Source organism: Chiloscyllium plagiosum, unplaced genomic scaffold, assembly GCF_037043375.1.
Source record: "Chiloscyllium plagiosum isolate Xiang-an unplaced genomic scaffold, Cpla_swu_hap1 HiC_scaffold_19, whole genome shotgun sequence".
Classification (NCBI taxonomy): Eukaryota; Metazoa; Chordata; class Chondrichthyes; order Orectolobiformes; family Hemiscylliidae; genus Chiloscyllium; species Chiloscyllium plagiosum.
The window spans coordinates 33,204,006-33,222,521 of NW_028270157.1; the positions used below are offsets into that span (position 1 = coordinate 33,204,006).

At 37.8% G+C, this 18,516-nt stretch overlaps 1 protein-coding gene across 1 annotated transcript in view; it reads left to right on the top strand.

The window, feature by feature from the left end:
• asz1 (ankyrin repeat, SAM and basic leucine zipper domain containing 1) overlaps positions 1–18,516 on the top strand; it is an 80,478-nt gene that overhangs the window by 35,828 nt on the left and 26,134 nt on the right. Inside the window, exons 5-10 of the mRNA XM_043709583.2 lie at positions 3,170–3,281; positions 3,529–3,663; positions 4,320–4,447; positions 4,934–5,009; positions 5,719–5,775; positions 17,536–17,648. Coding sequence (XP_043565518.2) covers positions 3,170–3,281; positions 3,529–3,663; positions 4,320–4,447; positions 4,934–5,009; positions 5,719–5,775; positions 17,536–17,648 — 621 coding nt within the window. The remainder of the gene's footprint in view (positions 1–3,169; positions 3,282–3,528; positions 3,664–4,319; positions 4,448–4,933; positions 5,010–5,718; positions 5,776–17,535; positions 17,649–18,516) is intronic.

Below are 18,516 nucleotides of genomic sequence, written 5' to 3' on the forward strand. Positions count from 1 at the left end.
GTGGATTCAAAATGGCTCCTAAACACTTGGCTACCTTGGAAGCTCCTCATATTCCATGACTATCCCTAGCCATCTGTTGGCATTCATTCTTTTTTTCCCTCACTGAATTCTTTCTTTTGGTGTTTCTATTCCTTTGATTCATTTTATTTAAAACATCAAAGTCAACTGTTTAGATACCCTGTATATAATAGTTCGAACCTTATTCTCCAATCTTCCCTTGTGAGCCCTGGTAAAGACACGAATGTGGAGTTTCTCTCAGATATGGCTTCAAAATTCTGACTGCTTTTTGGACATAAAGGACCATACTTCTGCACTGGACTATATTAGAATAAACTCAGCTTTGTAATAATATGATTTTCTTTGAACTATTGAAAAGATCTGGAAAAATCTAAATCTTCTTTCAATTTTAGTTTCCAATTCCTGGACTTCGCTCAACACCAGCAAAATGTTTTACCTGCCAGACTCTCACTATTTACATCTTATCAACTTCTGTCTCTGATTTGCTGCTCTTTTGTAGTATTCTGAGTGACTTCGACCAACCTTTCCCTGCTGTCACTGAGTGGCTTCAATTTTCTGCAGGACCTGTGAATAGCCATTGATTGTGCTGGGATTTTATACTCTGTTCATTACCAGAAAATCACACCTGGACTCGAGCAAAGTTCTGCTTTTGGATTTTGTGGTGCCCTTCAACGTCACTGTCATCTTACTATCTTTTTAACTGACTCTGTACATTTCCCATGTCTTACTTCCTACAAAAATACTTCCATCATTGTGTTCTCCAGTACTCTAGTTTTACATTTTCTAATCAACCTGCTCAGAGATTTATGATATACTTCTGAAATACTGGGACTTGAATACTGGATTCCTGCCTCAGAGGAAGGGACATTATCACTGCATCACAAGAGCCTTGCCCTGTCTTTACATAGCTCCTGGATTTGACTTACTTCATGTCTCCCAACTCAGACAACTGCCCATCGATATTTCATGCTTACTCTGTTCTCTGATGCAGACTGGAAAGGAGATGGCGAACAGAACGCTAAGCTTCTAATGTCAGAACCAGCTATATTACATAGAGCACTAGGAGGTTCTCCTGTTTTCTAATTTTAATACCCAGATCTTTTTGTTTAAAGGGAAATTGCTTTAAATGAGGCAGGTGGTTATGTTTTAAAATGGCTGCAGAGGTCTTCATACCTACAAGAGAAACCAATTTTCTGAAGTGGATTGACAGTAGATATGTCTGGATAATTTCCATACATAATTTCATACCTGCCATTGAATGAACTAACTGACAAAACACCTAAAGACAATGGTCAACAACTCTTCGTCTGTACAGACTACCAAAGACAAAGAGAATCCATTATATATAAAGGGTGCTGAAGACTCCACTTCTGACTGAATGGCATCTTGGTGGTCCTGATGACGGGAAATTGAAACTGTTTACTGCCAGCTGTTGCAAGGCCCAAACCTACATCTGGAAAGAGCTAACTTTGAGCTTGTCTGTTTGCTGCAGAAATACATTAACATGAAAAAAGTCCACAGAATGGATTACCAGCAACTCTTCACAGTTTCTTTATAATAATTAAAAAAAAACCTAAGTGTCATAGCACACACTCTAGGAAAAGAACAGGTTAAAATTTAAAAGAAGCTGAATCCTGAAGAGCAACCAGCTTAGCTGTAGCACCATCACATCTTCAAGACCAATATAGAAACACGTATTTTATTGTATTGATTTTGACTTAAAGTTGTATCTTTCTTATCCTATAGCTTGTTTTGTTTGCTTGTATGCTAGTGTTTCTTTATGTTGTCGTATTTGGGAAAGTCATAATTTTTTAATAATGTTTTAATATTTTTAATTAAGCAAATTTACAATAAAAATATCTCCTTAATATTGATTACCTGAAGAGATTTGGTAAGCTCGTTTCTTCAAAACGTTATAAATGATTTAAGACATATTGAATTGTAAAAAAAACAACACACCATCTAAACATTTCAAACCATTATAGCCAACCTCAGGAGTGCAAGTCCTCCAAGAACCTATCCGTTGTCCCCTTCTGGCTCTCATCTTCATTTTGTCTTTCAGAACATTATCCAAGAGGAATGCTAGTTTTCCAGTATGCACTAACAACATCCCATTCTACCTTATCACTAATTCTTTTGATTCCTGCACTGTTGCTAAACTAGTTTCAAGTTGCATGGAATGTTAAACATCACTGATTGTTTAAAGGAACTTCTGTGCTCTGTGTTAAATGGGGCTGAATTCTGTAGAAGTACATTTGATGGCATGGCTATCATTAGAGTCAACTTGGCTTTCTACTGATCAAAAAGGGGAAAGATTAGTTTCAAGGTATAGCTCCATGAATATAGTTTACAGTGTTAAGTAGAGATAATGTGTTTTTGGAACCAGGACAAATTATTATAACCTTGAGGTATAATGTTTCAACTGTCCTTCATTAATTAACGCATTTACTGAATCAAATACCACCCACAGTTAGAATCACTGTTTAGATTCCAAGACTGTTTAAGCACAACTACTGTAAATGTAACTTATTTATAATAAAAATGCAGCAATCTCAAAATTTGCATTTTTAAAAGTTTCTCCCCTGTTTGCGTTCTTTTATCTCTTCTTCCTGGATATGTTTCAATGTGTTTATGTGATCCTTTGGCAAGGTTCAGCCAGATTTCATAGCATATGTATTTCCAATAAAGTTGATCTTCTTAATCTGTACTTTGGAGTTCAGCTAACTCTGTACTTTGACTCAAGTGCTCATTCCTTTAATGGGCAAACCATCAAGAGTATGGCTAGCCATTACATTTCTCTTAATGAAATGTTATCCCAGTTTTATCTTTTACAGCTGTATTTCATTTGAACAGAAACAACTCACATTATTACCGAATAATCTGACGGTGCCATCCATCCAAAATGTCAACATTACGGAATTTGATAGTTTCTTTTGTTCAGAATTTGTGAACTAATAGTCCACAGGTATAAATAATTTAAATCAATCGTAGAAACGTAAAGATGAGTAGGTTGGCAAGATTGGGAACCCATAAAGCACTACCTTTAGGAAAGCAAATATCAATTCGAAAGTATTTCTTCTAATTTATTTAGATAGTTTGTTTATCTGCAGTGTTTTGATTGCAAGCTCAACTGTTTTATTCTCCCTTTCAGGAATCAGATGACCCCACTAATGTATGCAGCGAGAGAAGGCCATACTCAGACTATTATACTGCTGGTGGCTCATGGAGCAGAAATAAATATTCAGGATGAAAATGGCTACACAGTATGCAACTTTGGTCAAGTGTCATTGTTAGTTTTAATATTTGAAAAAGTCTTTGTTTAAACGTACATTTTAACAAAAGCGATTTTTGTTAAATCTTAATAAAGACATTTTGCTTCAGGGAAAAATATGTGAATAAGATACCAGGTGATATTACCAGAGTATAAAATATTACAGCCTCTGAATTAATTTTACATAGGGAGTCATTCTATGTGGTCTGTAATAAATTTTTCTACTCCATGAAACTTAGGCACTGACATGGGCATCTTGCCGAGGCCATCAAAGTACAGTGCTGAAACTAATTGAGTTAGGAGCTGATAAAACATTGAAGACCAAAAATGGAGAGATGGCAGCTGATATTGCTGAGAAAAATCATCATTCGCAGGTAAAAAAAAACAAAATTGCAGCCAAGAAATACGGAATAGGGGCTGTAGATTTAAACTGTTTCTCTGTATACATTAGGTCATTAAGATTGTGCTGTCTGAGTTTACTGGAGATGTAATAGTAATGTTTGACTCTCCTATATATGAGATAAGCAAGTCCCAGAAGAGCAGCAATCAGTTCCTAAACCTTTGAATGTCTCCTGCAAAACATCAGAATCAAACCAAGTCCATAAACCCAAAGTAATTGAGAACTGATCCATAAGTGTAGAAGCTGAATTTGAACCACTAATGGCAGAATTTTTATGTTCAACATTAATAATTGAAATCCTAGTCAGAAGCTTAGCTGGTACAGCTGTATAATTCAGCATGTGAATTCAACAGGCTAAGCAGTACAAAAATGCTTAAACATAACTAAAGCACTTCCATGTGTAACATATTTATTTCATTATCATCCATGTTTAGTATTAGATATGTAATCTGTTATTGCCATAGGTTTTATTTTACCAGAAGTTTATTAGAAATTTAAAAAGAAACTTAATTTGAAATTAAGTTGTGCAGAAATATGTATGTGGACCATTAATGACAAACAATTTGTAATTAAGATCATTGTTTAATTCAGTATAATGAAACTTAAAATACTCTTTTATTTTCCTTCCAGTTAGCGTCATTACTCACTGTGACTTCAAATTCGCCCTTATTGGGAAAACTCCAGAATGTAACGAAAGATGAGGCAATTTTCAAATATGTCACAAAACATTGTAATGCAGGGAAGAACAGCAGAATATGGTAACAGGCAATGTTTCTTGTGGAATAAAACAAATCATGAGAATTTTTCAAGTTATGTAGTTTCCAACCGCATTTGTTATAACAGATTTAAATATGCTTGAATAAATATCAGTCAGTCTAAATAAATAAGAAATTACTGCACAGAAATATTTCCAAACGGTTGCTGAATATAAAGGGAAATAATTTTTAATCTGTTTTAATCTCTATTAAATAATGAACGGTAAAATAGTTCTAGGCAAGTACATTTTAGATTTTGAGTTAGTTCACTGACTTATAGACTTGTAGCTAAAATATTAGAAGTCTGGACAACCAGATACAGTGTGTTTCAAATCTTACTACTTTTTGGATATACTTAGGATTCAGTGTTATTTAGGAAAATAAATGTAGATATATAATAGGAATTGTGATTAAATTTTTGCTTAAAACATTGATGTTTTAACCATAATTTCCCCATTGATTAAATATTGTAATATACAATCTTCATAGTTCAATTTCAAATTTTGGTGATGTACAACTGTTTCTGTCTGGACTTGAACTTGAACATCTTCAAGGCTTATTTGAGGTATGTTTTGTTCAATTTTTTGATAGCTAAAAGTAATTCACTTGGCATTGGTATTTTGTATCGCCACCAAACTATCTATCAAAATATCCCATATTTTGAATAACTGAGATACATTTCATATACTGGGAGAAAGTGAGGACTGCAGATGCTGGTGATCAAAGTTGAGAGTGTTGTGCTGGAAAGGCACAGCCGGTCAGGCAGCATCTGAGGAGCAGGAGAATTGACGTTTCGATCATAAGCTCTTCATCAGGATCCTGATGAAGTGCTTATGCTCAAAACTTTGATTCTCCTGCTCCTCAAATGCTGCCTGACCTTATATTTCATAAACTCTCAAGTGCACGAGTTATGTTTTTAAAATGTAAGATAATAAATATTTTGTGTTATGGAGCTATAATTTTCAAAGCTTGAAATCTTTAACCAATTATGGAATAGAACTCCCAAATGTGGCCAGTATAGAAGTTGATTGTAAAAAGTTTGCAGAAGTTTTATAAGTTGGAAGCAAAATTGTTAGTTAGAATGTAACAGAACGTATAACTTAATTATACTTCATCATGGAAATGTTAATGAGGAGAGTTTTTACAAGCTATGTAATTGATATTTTATGATATAGTTGCAAGTTAATGTCCCTCCACTAGAGTTGAACTCCATGCTATTAAAAACATTTGTAAAATATGCTATTTAAAATGTCTTCTTTTATTACCTTCTGAAGGAGAATGAGATATCTTTCAGAGGACTTCTGACAATGGGAAAAGAAGACCTTGAAAAGGTTTGTTAACCTTTTTTTTAAGAATCATTTTTTAGTTAAAGAATTATTCTAGTATATGTGCCTTTATACTACATGACTAAGGAATATGTTCATAGAGTCCTAACAGTGCATATAAAGGCCACTTGGTCGATTGAGTCTGTACTGACCCTCTGAAGAGCGACCCACTCTCCCACCCTAACCCTGCATTAACCATGGTTAATCCACCTAGCCTACACAACTCTGGACACAAAGTTTACACTAGCAATTTAGCATGGCCAATCCATCTAAGCTGCATTTCTTCGGACTGTGGGACGACATTGGAACACCCAGCAGAAACCCATGCAGACACAGGGGCAACATGCAAACTTGACATAGACAGTCATCCAAGGCTGGCACTGAACCTGTGTCCATGGCATTGTGAGGCAGAAATGCTAACCACTGCTGCCTTATATAGTTATAATAAATATTTTCCTATTCATAATTGAGTCCTGTATTTTTAAAAATCTTTTCAATGATGTGTTTTTAATATTTGTTAATTTGCTCGTAGAAGAGAAAAGACTGAGAGGGTATAAATGAATCAAGAGGGATTTTTCACATAGCTCATGGTTAGGGTATGTAATGCACTGCCTGGAAGTATGGTAGAGACAGATTCATTTGAGGTATTCAAGAGGGTATTTGATGATTATTTGGATAGAAATAGTGTGCAAGGGTATGAGGAAAAGGCAGGAGATTGGCATTGGAATAGATCTGATGCAGGCATGATGGACCAAATGGCCTCCTGTGTCGAAACAATTCTGTGACTCTGTGAACTCGCTGACACAGGAAAAGCAGCTAGGAGAAGTGGGATACTATCTAATTAACGTTTGAACAGTTAGACTGCATGCATTATTTATAATACCGTCATAGTAGGAAATTAAAATTATGACACTATTCAGTTTCTTGACATTATTTCTAAGCCTTGAACCACATTTGCAATGGTCTTTAACCAGAATTCCACATTTTTTTTTGTCTTAACTGGAAAGCAAAAGTATCATAATGTGCCTTTCCATTCTTTAGGTGATGTATCACTTATTTTCTTTGTGATACCATTATATTAGGATGTCACTTATAATGTGTACCAACTGTAATCAATGTGAAAAACATGAATGCTATCAGCTTTATTTGTTATATATGTGTACAAGAAAGCTAAATATAACTTTTGGGTGAAAATTTGTGAAAATTCTGTAAATCAAAATGGGTTCTGACTTTCCTTTTGTTCATTCGTGAGATGTATGTGTTGTTGGTTGCATCAGCATTTATTGCCCAACCCTAGTTGCGCTTGAAAAGGTAGTGCTGAGCTGCATTGTTATTGTTGATAGACCCACAATGCCATTCAGAAGTCCACGATTTTAACCCAGCAACACTGAAGGCTTGGTGATATTTTACCAAGTCAGAACGGTGAGTGACTTTGAGGGGTACTTGAAGATGATGGTGTTTGGACATATCTGCTGCCCTTGTCCTTCCAGGTGGTAATGGTCATGGGTTGGGAAGGTGCTATCTAAGGAGTCTTGGTGAATTTCTTTTAGATGGTACAGACTGCTGCTACTGAGTGGTGCTGGTGGAGGTCGGAAAAGTTTGTGGATAAAGTGCCTATCAAGTTGGCAGTTTTTTTTTTAAATGGATGGCGTCAAGTTTCTTGAGTGTTTTTTTTAGCTGCATTCACCCAGGTAGGTGGGGATACTCTGTCACATTCCTGACTTGTGCCTTGTACATGATGGACAGACTTCAGAGAGTCAGGAGGTGTTATTCCACGCAGGACTTTGAGCCTCTGACCTGCTGTTATAGCCATTGTTTTTGCAGTCCAACTGGAAAGTAGAGTTAACACACTTTGGGTCCAGTGACCAACCTTCTACTGAGATTTTCCAGCTGTTTCTGATTTCCAGTATCCGCAGTTGTTTGCCTTTTTGTCCTAGAACTGAGATGACTGGCCTCCAACAACTATATTCACCTACCTTTGTAACAGGTGTGACTCTAATCAGTGGAAAGTTTTTTTTTCCCTGATTTCCACTGATTCCAATTTTTCTAGGGCACCTTGATGCCACAGTCTGTCAAATGTGGCCTTTATGTCAAAGACAGTCACTTTCACCTCTTCTGTCCATATTTGAGCCAAGGTTATAATCAGGTCAGGAGATGGATGGTCCAAACTAAGCAATTAGGACTGCAGATGCTGGAGATTAGTCGAGAGTGTGGTGCTGAAAAAGCACAGCAGATCAGGCAAACTGAGTGATTGCCACGTAATTGCTGCTTGATAGCACTATTTTTCTTTGCATGTATAAGACAGCTTAAACAGCTGCAGCTTTTACGATCCAAGCTTCCCTGAAATTACGTGGAATACCAATAATGCTGCTCTGACCGCTTCTCATAACTGTACTCATAATTAATCCAGAAAACAGCGTGAATGAACAGATCTGTACATCTGTATTCTCTACATAACTTATATATTCCAGTCAACAATTGACCATAGGTAATTCAGTAGGTATTCACAGTTCCTGATGTGGGAAACTTTTGCCAGACATGTAATGATAGCCTTTCCCCAGTTTTTCATGTAAAGAAGAAGCAAATATCCTGTAAATGTCTTACTTGCAACCCATTCAGCAAAAGTTGGGTGAAAGTAAGGTATCAGCTTGGCAATCTTCCATGTTATACATCGTGGTTTGGGCCATGATCATCAACTGAATTAACATAGCTGATGTGATTCAGAGCTCCACTCTGGCATGGCAGCCTCCATTGTATATGCTGCAGCTGAAGGCTTTGGGCTAACAAGGTGCAGAATTCACTGACCTAATTTTCTCTGGGACATTTTCTCAGCTACATTTTTCATTTCAGTTCACCTCTTGCAATGTGTTTCCAAATAGTCAGCCTGCAGATGTCATAACTCTCAGCAACTATCTCGCATTACCAATGTCAGTGTCCACTATCTTCATATCTCACTTGTAGTAGAGTTATGAATGCTGTGGAGGTTATGGCTCAGAGGCAAGTTCACTGTACAGAAGGTCTTTAGGCAGTTGATGGAGTGGACGCATAGGTGGCAGACGAGATGCAATGCAGAGAAGTGTAAGGTGATGGAAAAACATCAAAAGGCCATATCAAATAGGCGATATAATTCTGAAGAGTCTGCAGGAGCAGAAAAACCTGAGAGTACTGCTATTGGTAATTGAATCCTTGCAGACCTTTTTTTCAATGGATCTGTCAAATGTCCTTTCCTGTTAGATAAGTCTAGTCAACATGGAACTAGACATTTCAGGCAGAATATTGATTGTTTCAGCCCCACCTTTAGAGAATACGTGATGTACTCTAATCACTTCTTGGCTGCAATCCGAACTGACCTGAGAATAAATTAGGCATTCTCAGGTAGTTTTCTCTTTCTCTTCCAGGTCAACCTGTTGAAACATGTATGTTTGAATAAAGGTGTTAGACTGTGCACTGAATACAAACTGAGAATGTATAATGCTTTTAATCATTTGGATTGATAGATGCTTTATCCAATCTATATGATTGTCTGGGCAAGTAGTTTAATTTCTGTTTTGTTAAATCAGACAAGCACTTGTATAAAACAAAACACTGACAAAGATATCAATTAATATTTAATTAAATACCTTATAATTGAAAATACCCAGGTTTCCACCTAGTACTTAGCTCATTCTTCAATGTTTTCTGAAATTTTACAGGAGTTTGCATGGCTATTTGTTTGCCCTGATCATGTTTAAGTTTGACAATATTGCTTCCCTGGTGCTAGGATCAAGGATGTCTCAGAGAGGGTGCAGAATGTTCTCAAGGGGGAGAGCGGCCAGCAAGAGGTCATTGTCCACATTGGAAACAACGACATAGGAAGGGAAAAGGTTGAGATTCTGAAGGGAGATTACAGAGAGTTAGGCAGGAATTTAAAAAGGAGGCCCTCGAGAGTGGTAATATCTGGATTACTCCTGGTGCTACGAGCTAGTGAGGGCAGGAATAGGAGGATAGAGCAGATGAATGCATGGCTGAGGAGCTGGTGTATGGGACCATTGGAATCTCTTTTGGGGCAGAAGTGACCTGTGCAAGAAGGACGATTGCACCTAAATTGAAGGGGACTAATATACTAGCAGGAAGATTTCCTAGAGCTGCTCAGGAGGATTTAAACTAGTAAGGTGGGGGACCCAGGGAGATAGTGAGGAAAGAGATCAATCTGAGACTGGTACAGTTGAGAACAGAAGCGAGTCAAACAGTCAGGGAAGGTAGGACTAATTAAATTAAACTGCATTTATTTCAATGCAAGGGGCCTAACATGGAAGGCAGATGAACTCAGGGCATGGTTAGGAAAATGGGACTGGGATATCATAGCAATTACAGAAACATGGCTCAGGGATGAGCAGGACTAGCAGCTTAATGTTGCAGGATACAAATGCTACAGGAAGGATAGAAAGGGAGGCAAGAGAGGAGGGTGAGTGGCAATTTTGATAAGGGATAGCAATACAGCTGTGCTGAGGGAGGATATTCCTGGAAATACATCCAGGGAAGTTACTTGTGTGGAACTGAGAAATAAGAAAGGGATGATCACCTTATTGGGATTGTATTATAGACCCCCTATTGGAGGGAAATTGAGAATCAAACTTGTAAGGAGATCTCAGCTATCTGTACGAATAATAGGGTGGTTATGGTAGGGGATTTTAACTTTCCAAACATAGACTTGGACTGCCACAGTTTTAAGGGTTTAGATGGAAAGGAATGTGTTAAGTGTGTACAAGAAAAAAATCTGATTCAGTATGTGGATGTACCTACTAGAGAAGGTGCAAAACTTGATCTACTCTTGGGAAATAAGTCAGGGCAGGTGACTGAGGTGTCAGTGGGGAGCACTTTAGGGCCAGCGACCATAATTCTATTAGATTTAAAATAGTGATGGAAATAGATAGACCAGATATAAAAGTTGAAGTTCTAAATTGGAGAAAGGCCAATTTTGACAGTATTAGGCAAGACTTCAAAAGCTGATTGGGCCAGATGTTTGCGGGTAAAGGTACAGCTGGAATATGGGAAGCCTTCAGAAATGAGATAACAAGAATCCAGAGAGAGTATATTCCTATTAGGTTGAAAGGAAAGGCTGGTAGGTATAGGGAATGCTGGATGATGAAAGAAATTGAGGGCTTGGTTAAGAAAAAGAAAGGAGCATATGTATGGCATAGATAGGATAGATTGAGTGAATCCTTAGAAGAGTAGAAAGGCAATAGGAGTACACTTAAGAGGGAAATCAGGAGGGCAAAAAGGGGACATGGATAGCTTTGGCAAATAGAATTAAGGGGAATCCAAACGGTTTTTACAAATACATTAAGGACAAAAGGGTAACTAGGGAGAGAATAGGGCCCCTCAAAGATCCTGAAGAAGGGCTTATGCGAGTCTACGTCGATTCTCCTGTTCCCTGGATGCTGCCTGACCTGCTGCGCTTTTCCAGCAACACATTTCCAGCTCTGATCTCCAGCATCTGCAGACCTCACTTTCTCCCCTCAAAGATCAACAAAGCGGCCTTTGTGTGGAGTCGCAGAAAATGGGGGAGATACCAAACGAGTATTTTGCATCATTATTTACTGTGGAAAAGGATATGGAAGATATAGAATGTAGGGAAATAGATGGTGACACCTTGCAAAATGCCCATATTACAGAGGAGGAAGTGCTGGATATCTTGAAACGCATAAAGGTGGATAAAGCCCCAGGACCTAATCAGCTGTATCCGAGAACTCGGTGGGAAGCTAGAGAAGTGATTGCTGGACCACTTGCTGAGATATTTGTATCATCGATAGTCACAGGTGAGGTGCCGGAAGACTGGAGGTTGGATAATGTGGTGCCACTGTTTAAGAAGGGTGGTAAGGACAAGCCAGGGAACTATAGACCGGTGAGCCTAGCGTCGGTGGTGGGCAAGTTGTTGGAGGGAAACCTGAGGGACAGGATGTACGTGTGTTTGGAAAGGCAAGGACTGATTAGGGATAGTCAACATGGCTTTATGTGTGGGAAATCATGTCTCACAAACTTGATTGAGTTTTTTGAAGAAGTAACAAAGAGGATTGATGAGGGCAGACCGGTAGATGTGACATATATGGACTTCAGTAAGACGTTCAACCAGGTTCCCCATGGGAGACTGATTATCAAGGTTAGATCTCACAGAATACAAGGAGAACTAGCCATTTGGATAGAGACCTGGCTCAAAGGTAGAAGACAAGAGGATGGTGGTGGAGGGTTGTTTTTCAGACTAGAGGCCTGTGACCAGTGAAGTGCCACAAGAATCGGTGCTGGGTCCTCTACTTTTTGTCATTTACATAAATGGTTTGGATGTGAGCATAAGAGGTACAGTTAGCAAGTTTGCAGATGACACCAAAATTGGAGGTGTAATGGACAGCGAAGAGGGTTACCTCAGATTACAACAGGATCTGGACCAGATGGGCCAATGAGCTGAGAAGTGGCAAATGGAGTTTAATTCAGATAAATGCGAGGGGCTGCATTTTGGGAAAGCAAAGATTAGCAGTAATTATACACTTAAATGTAAGGTCCTAGCGAGTGTTGCTGAACAAAGATACCTTGAAGTGCAGGTTCATAGCTCCTTGAAAGTGGGGTCACACGTAGATAGGATAGTGAAGAAGGCGTTTGGTATGCTCTTTTATTGGTCAGAATATTAAATACAGGAGTTGGAGGTCATGTTGCGGCTGTACAGGACATTGGTTAGGCCACTGTTGGAATATTGTGTGCAATTCTGGTCTCCCTCCTGTCGGAAAGATGTTGTGAAACTTGGAAGGATGTTGCCAGGGTTGGGGGATTTGAGCAATAGGGAGAGGCTGAACAGGCTGGGGCTGTTTTCCCCAGAGCGTCGGAGGCTCAGGGGTGACCTTATAGAGGTTTACAAAATTATGTGGGGCATGGATAGGATAAATAGACAAAGGTTGGGGAGTCCATAACTAGAGGGCAAAGGTTTAGGGTGAGAGGGGAAAGATATAAAAGGGACCCAAGGGGCAAGTTTTTCACACAAATGGTGGTACGTGTATGGAATGAGCTGCCAGAGGAAGTGATGGAGACTGGTACAATGCAACATTTAAGAGGGACTTGGATGGGTATATGAATAGGAAGAGTTTGGAGGGACATGGGCTGGGTGTTGGCAGATGGAACTAGATTGGGTTGGAATATCTGGTCGGCATGGACAGGTTGGACCGAAGGGTCTGTTTCCATGCTGTACATCTCTATGACTCTATGATTTGCCCTTTATCCAGATTTTGCAATATTAAGAAGGAGTAAGCAATGATAGATTCCCCGTGTTTTTTTTATTTTAGTTGGAAGCTACCAGTATAATCATGTAATTTGTGGCAATAGCACTGATCCTTCCATTGTGGGTGGAGTGTATTTTTTTCTTTCAAGTTTATGTTTTCAATTTCTCCAAAGTCACTACAACTGAACATTTGAATGAGAGGACATTCAAAGTAAGTCATTGAAACATTTTTATTTTACATCCCATGGATGGAAAAGCCATGATCAGATTAATCTATTTTAAATTGTCTTTTATTGTCTCTGACACTCATTCAGGCATCCTAAAAGGATTCTTGTCTGTCTCCTTGCCTTGCTGCCCTAAGAATATAACCCCTAGAGAGCAATGTTTAAGTCAGTCATAACATGATTCACAAGTATTACATTGATACCCACAACCCTCTCCCTGTGACAGAGTTGTCAGGTATCCCAAAAGTTAATTACCTGAAAAAAACTTAATTTTTAAAAAAAGTTGTCAGGTTTTCAATTACAAAAGGGTTTGTTGTTTACAGGGGAATGTTCTCTAATACATTAAATAAGCACTGCAGTTGAATTTGGCGATAGGAAGGGGATTTCATAAGTTTGATGTCTGCCTGTACATCTGTGAGCATTAACTTATCACTCAATAACTTTAAATGTCGAATTAGATTTTAAATAAGCACAAGTAATTTCCTGTCATTATGCACTCTTTTCACCAAACACTTGCTGGAAACTGTATTCAGTTTTATATCTGGGTCTGAAAACACTGCCTTGCAATATACTGAGATCATTTAAATTGTCTGATTGTGGCTAACAGCCTATAAACTAGCCAAAAGTTTACAGTTTGATTTGACACATAATTGAATAATTCAGCTCACAAGATTTCTTGATACTGTTTCTAATACCACAAATAATGTTCATTCAACAGTCAAGTGGACAAAATTGTTCTCACTTCAGTGTCCATTCTAAAAATCACTGGAAAATCAAAGCTTTCAGCACACTGAGTGGTATGTTTCATTCAGTGTTTGAATGTTCCTTGTCACATTTCAGCTGCATTCAAAACATTTCAATTTTACCAGTAAGGTTTTCAGAAACATTGACCATAAAAAGCCATTTGTTCAACTGAGCTCATACTTTCCAAAGAGTTATCATATACTGAACCTTATTTAATCTTCAAAAGGAAATTTCTGCAAATCTTCTCCCTGTCAAAATGTTTCTGCATCCCCATACATTTTGTAAAGCATCCAGACTCTAACTATTTCACCATTCCTTCACTGTTGCTGGATCAACAACCTGGAACTCCTCTCCCAGTAGCATTGTAGATGATTTTGTGTTAGAAGGACTGCAGTGTTCAAGAAAGCAACTTCTCCTGGGCAAGGAGTGGGTAATGAACAATTTCTGAGCAAGTGACAGTTACATTAGTTGCACAAATAAAAAGGCAACTTGCACTTAGACAGCAGCATTGACATATCGAATTTTGAAAAATAGTTTTGTTCTGAAAATGAATCCTGTTTGATTTAACCATTTTTGAGCAAATGAGATAGAAGAATCAGTACTTGGGTCTTTTAGGAGACTAACTTTTCTCTGTTGCCAATTGTCTCCTTTTGTTATCTCTGTCTCCAACAAACAACAGTTCCTTCCTTCTCCATATAATTGAGGCCATCTTCAAGTTGTTTCTGATTTTTCCCAAATCATTCCCACTTGCCCACCAAACTGATCACAGTTGTGTTGAAATAAAGGGTGCAACATCTAAAGAGAGGAAGCTACTTACAAAGTAAACCAGTATGGTGACTAAGAGACTTTGGGTGGTCAATGATCAGTAAGAATGGGATCATGGGTGAGGTGAGCTTGAGGAGGGTGGAGTAGGGTAGAAGAGAGAGATGAGGAGAAAACAGGCAAGAGTTTGGGCAAAGAAAACAAGGATTAACGTGTACATTAAAAATGAACAGCAAGCAACATCTTATTCAGAATGACAATGTGTCCTTGTGTGCAGGTGAAACAGGAATTAATCTCTCTATAACTTGTTTGAGTAACCATTTCACTTGAATAATCATTTAAACATTCCTTGACCTTTGCAGTTGGCAGAGCCCTGCTGTTGAATATTATTCCACTTGGTATTTCAAAGTGGAAACTCTCAGTATTGCTGATATCCTGTAATGTGTCAGTATACATATAATGGGCCGAATGGCCTTCTCCTGCACTGTATAACAATTCTATGATTCTATTTTATTCTAGGATCAAACATTCCACTGTCACGGTAGATAATTCTTTCCCATTTAAATGACCGCATAGCATTCTTCAGGTGTGAACTTGTACGGTTAAACCTTGATTTTCACATTGGAGTTGGAGTCAAAGCAAAAGGAAAATCTAGCCCTGAGTTAATTCGCGACATAACAGAGCATTTGACTTCATATTTATCACATTTCTAAGCAACACTGCCACTTACCAGACGTTTGGAAAACTTAGCTATAATATTTTTAGCTTCAATTGCACTTACTCCTTTCTAAATTTTTGGACCTTTTGTAAACTGGGTTAACTGTCATTGTATTCTGAACCTTTAAACAGTAACTCTTAACAGTTGTCCTGGATCGGAATATTTTTTGTCTTTCTTTCCTGAAAGAGAAAATTTAGCTTCATGGTGCCAAATGCCTTGTATCTCTGTATCTAATTCTGTATCAAACTATTATATATATTTTCTTCACTGCCATCCTAATTACTTTTCTTAGTGTAACTCATGATGTCTTTGTTGCACTTGGGATTCCTTTTATAAGAATGACAGATATTCTCAAATTAAATTGGAGAACTTATTGGAGTTTGAAAGAATTTGGATAAGCTCATGAATAAGAGCGGTTTGGAGGGATATGGGTCAAGTGCAGGCAGGTGGGACTAGTTGAGTTTTGAAAACATAGTGGGCAGGGTCTGGTTGGACCAAAGGGTATGTTTCCATATTGTATGACTCTCCTGACTGTTATAGATTTATCTTAGAAGCCAGGCTGGAAGAGCAGGAGCTGAAAACAGTTGTTTCAAACTAGAAAACAAGTTAGAAAACAAACCTATGCTGATGGCAGTAGTTGAGGATGAAAGTAGAGTGATGGGGAAGAGGATTGAGAAGCTCATAAATAGAGAAGAGAAATTGAGTTGTTATCTTCCCTCTCCTGGAAGAGTGGATAGCTTTGCAAAGTGAATGAGGAATTTGAGGAATGAAGCTGTGGCCCAACTTGGGATGCAATAGAGAAGAAAGATAGTAAAGGTTTTGTTGCAGATATGAACATCAAAGGTGGTGGAAGTGTTCAAACAAACAGGTGACTGCAGAAACATTGCTGCAAATGAAAATTTGGAAGCATGTTTTTTCCAGTGATGGAAGAATTATTTCCTAGTGGACACAGCGTCTTTGGTTGGAAGGGAGTGAAGGCGTAAGGATGGTGAAGCATTTAAAGAAGTCATCAGCAATGGCCTAGTCAAATTTATTTATTCAGCCAGTGTAGACATGCACACACGCCTCTATATTTACCGTCTTTCTCTAGTTACCTTTCAAAAAGTAGTTGCCCTTGAAAAGTAGTTGCCTTTGATCACTGAGCTCTTTATAGTGAAAATATTCTCACAGTGCTGTTTAATGAAGAGTCCAACATTTTGATCCTGTGATGATGAAAAAAACTACATATATCCAAATCAAGATGGTGTGTGACTGGAGAATGTGTGGTTCAAATGCGGGGACAAGGCTAGGGATGCTGGACAGTGATCTATGTGTTATTGTTTGAGATGTAGGTGAAGAAACATTGAGTTGCTTCAGTGCATCTTATAGATAGAACACACTGTAGCCAAGAGTCAGAAATTATGGCAATGTTGAAGGGTTGACCATGATTATGGTTGGGAAAGTCTGTTTGAATGGAGACCTTTAGGGAGGACAGGAAGGCAATGATATCAGAAAAATTAAGCAGAGCTAATAAGATTCAAATCACCAAGGATCGGTCCACCTCCCAATGCAGATGCTAAGGAGAGTAAAGACGGTTAAATACGAGACACTCAGAATCAAGTTTCCTGACAGTTAATTTTTAAGAGAAACACCATTTGTTTGTTTACCATGCGAAGTTAATTATAACTGAAAGTTGATATGTATGTAATATTCTTCAATAAAATGAATTACAAAATTATTTGTCAATGTGTACAATGTCCCTGAGAAAATCTTATGAAATGTGAAAATACATTTAATAGTCAGTCATCAAATCATAGAAATATACAGAATGGAATCAGACCCTTTGGTCCAACTCGTCCATGCCAACCAAATATCCTAAATAAATCTAGTCCGATTTGTCAGCATTTGGCCCATATCCATCTAAACCCTTTCTCATCATATACTCATCCAGATGCTTTTTAAATGTTGTAATTGTACCAGACTTTTCCACTTCCTTTGGCAGTTGTATATTTATAGAGAACTGTGAAAAAATGCATAGTCATTCAAAATTTTTCCTGGACTCGGTGCAAATTACAGACATTTTACTTTTAATGCAGATTAAGATCACTGATCCTGATGACCAACAGAAAATTTTGGAAGCAGTTTGTGAAATGCAGCCAGAAGACTTACAAGTTACTCAGTTACCTTCACTGGACAATTTTGATTGCAGGTAATACAAATAATAACAAGAATAATTAATTTAAAGTAAAAGATAAAACAGGTGTTTTTCTAACTGCATAGTGGCTGTTTTAAACAAAAGAAAATGCCATTTTGCCAAACTACCATTATATTTTGGAACAGTTCTGCAGTTTATCATTAATTTTAACATCAATCTTTGTGCTACTGTTACTTTAAAAAGATAACCTGGCACAATAGCAAGTGCTGCATTGTTTGAGGTACCATCTTTTAGGACATTCAAATAACTGAAAACATACTTAAAGGATCCTATGGCATATGATTTTTTTTTTAAACGAAATTGAAAAAGCAGGATGTTTTGCTGGTAAACTAATGAACATTTCACTTACTTAAAACAAAAATGAGATAACCTTCTTTTGCTTGTGGGACAGCTAGTTGCCATGGTTTCTTACATAACGTTACATACAGGAACTTCATAAGTAGGTCATTGGTTATGAGCACTTGGAGATGTTCCAAGAAAGTTATTCTATACAAAAGCGAGTTCTTTTTTTTAATTTCAGGGAATAACTAAGGCTATTGTAGGAAGTAGTTCAGACACCTTTAGTTGCCATTATTGAGTAGATATAGCTGATGATGCAGCTCACAAAATATGGGTGAATCCACCTGGGAAAAGTCAGTCACGGAGATGACATTCTGAGAAACATTGCCATCAAAAGTTGAACGAAGGGAAATGATGATCTTTCTCTCCAGTCGCATGCTATATTTCTATCTATTTCTTGAAGTTAATAGGTTCACCAGTAAACCTATCAGCAATAAACCCAGTTAAGTGATTGGAGGGGCAGCAAATAGTTAGGTATATAAGTGCTGGCAGTGAGAAAGTCATCAGGAGAGCATCCACCCAA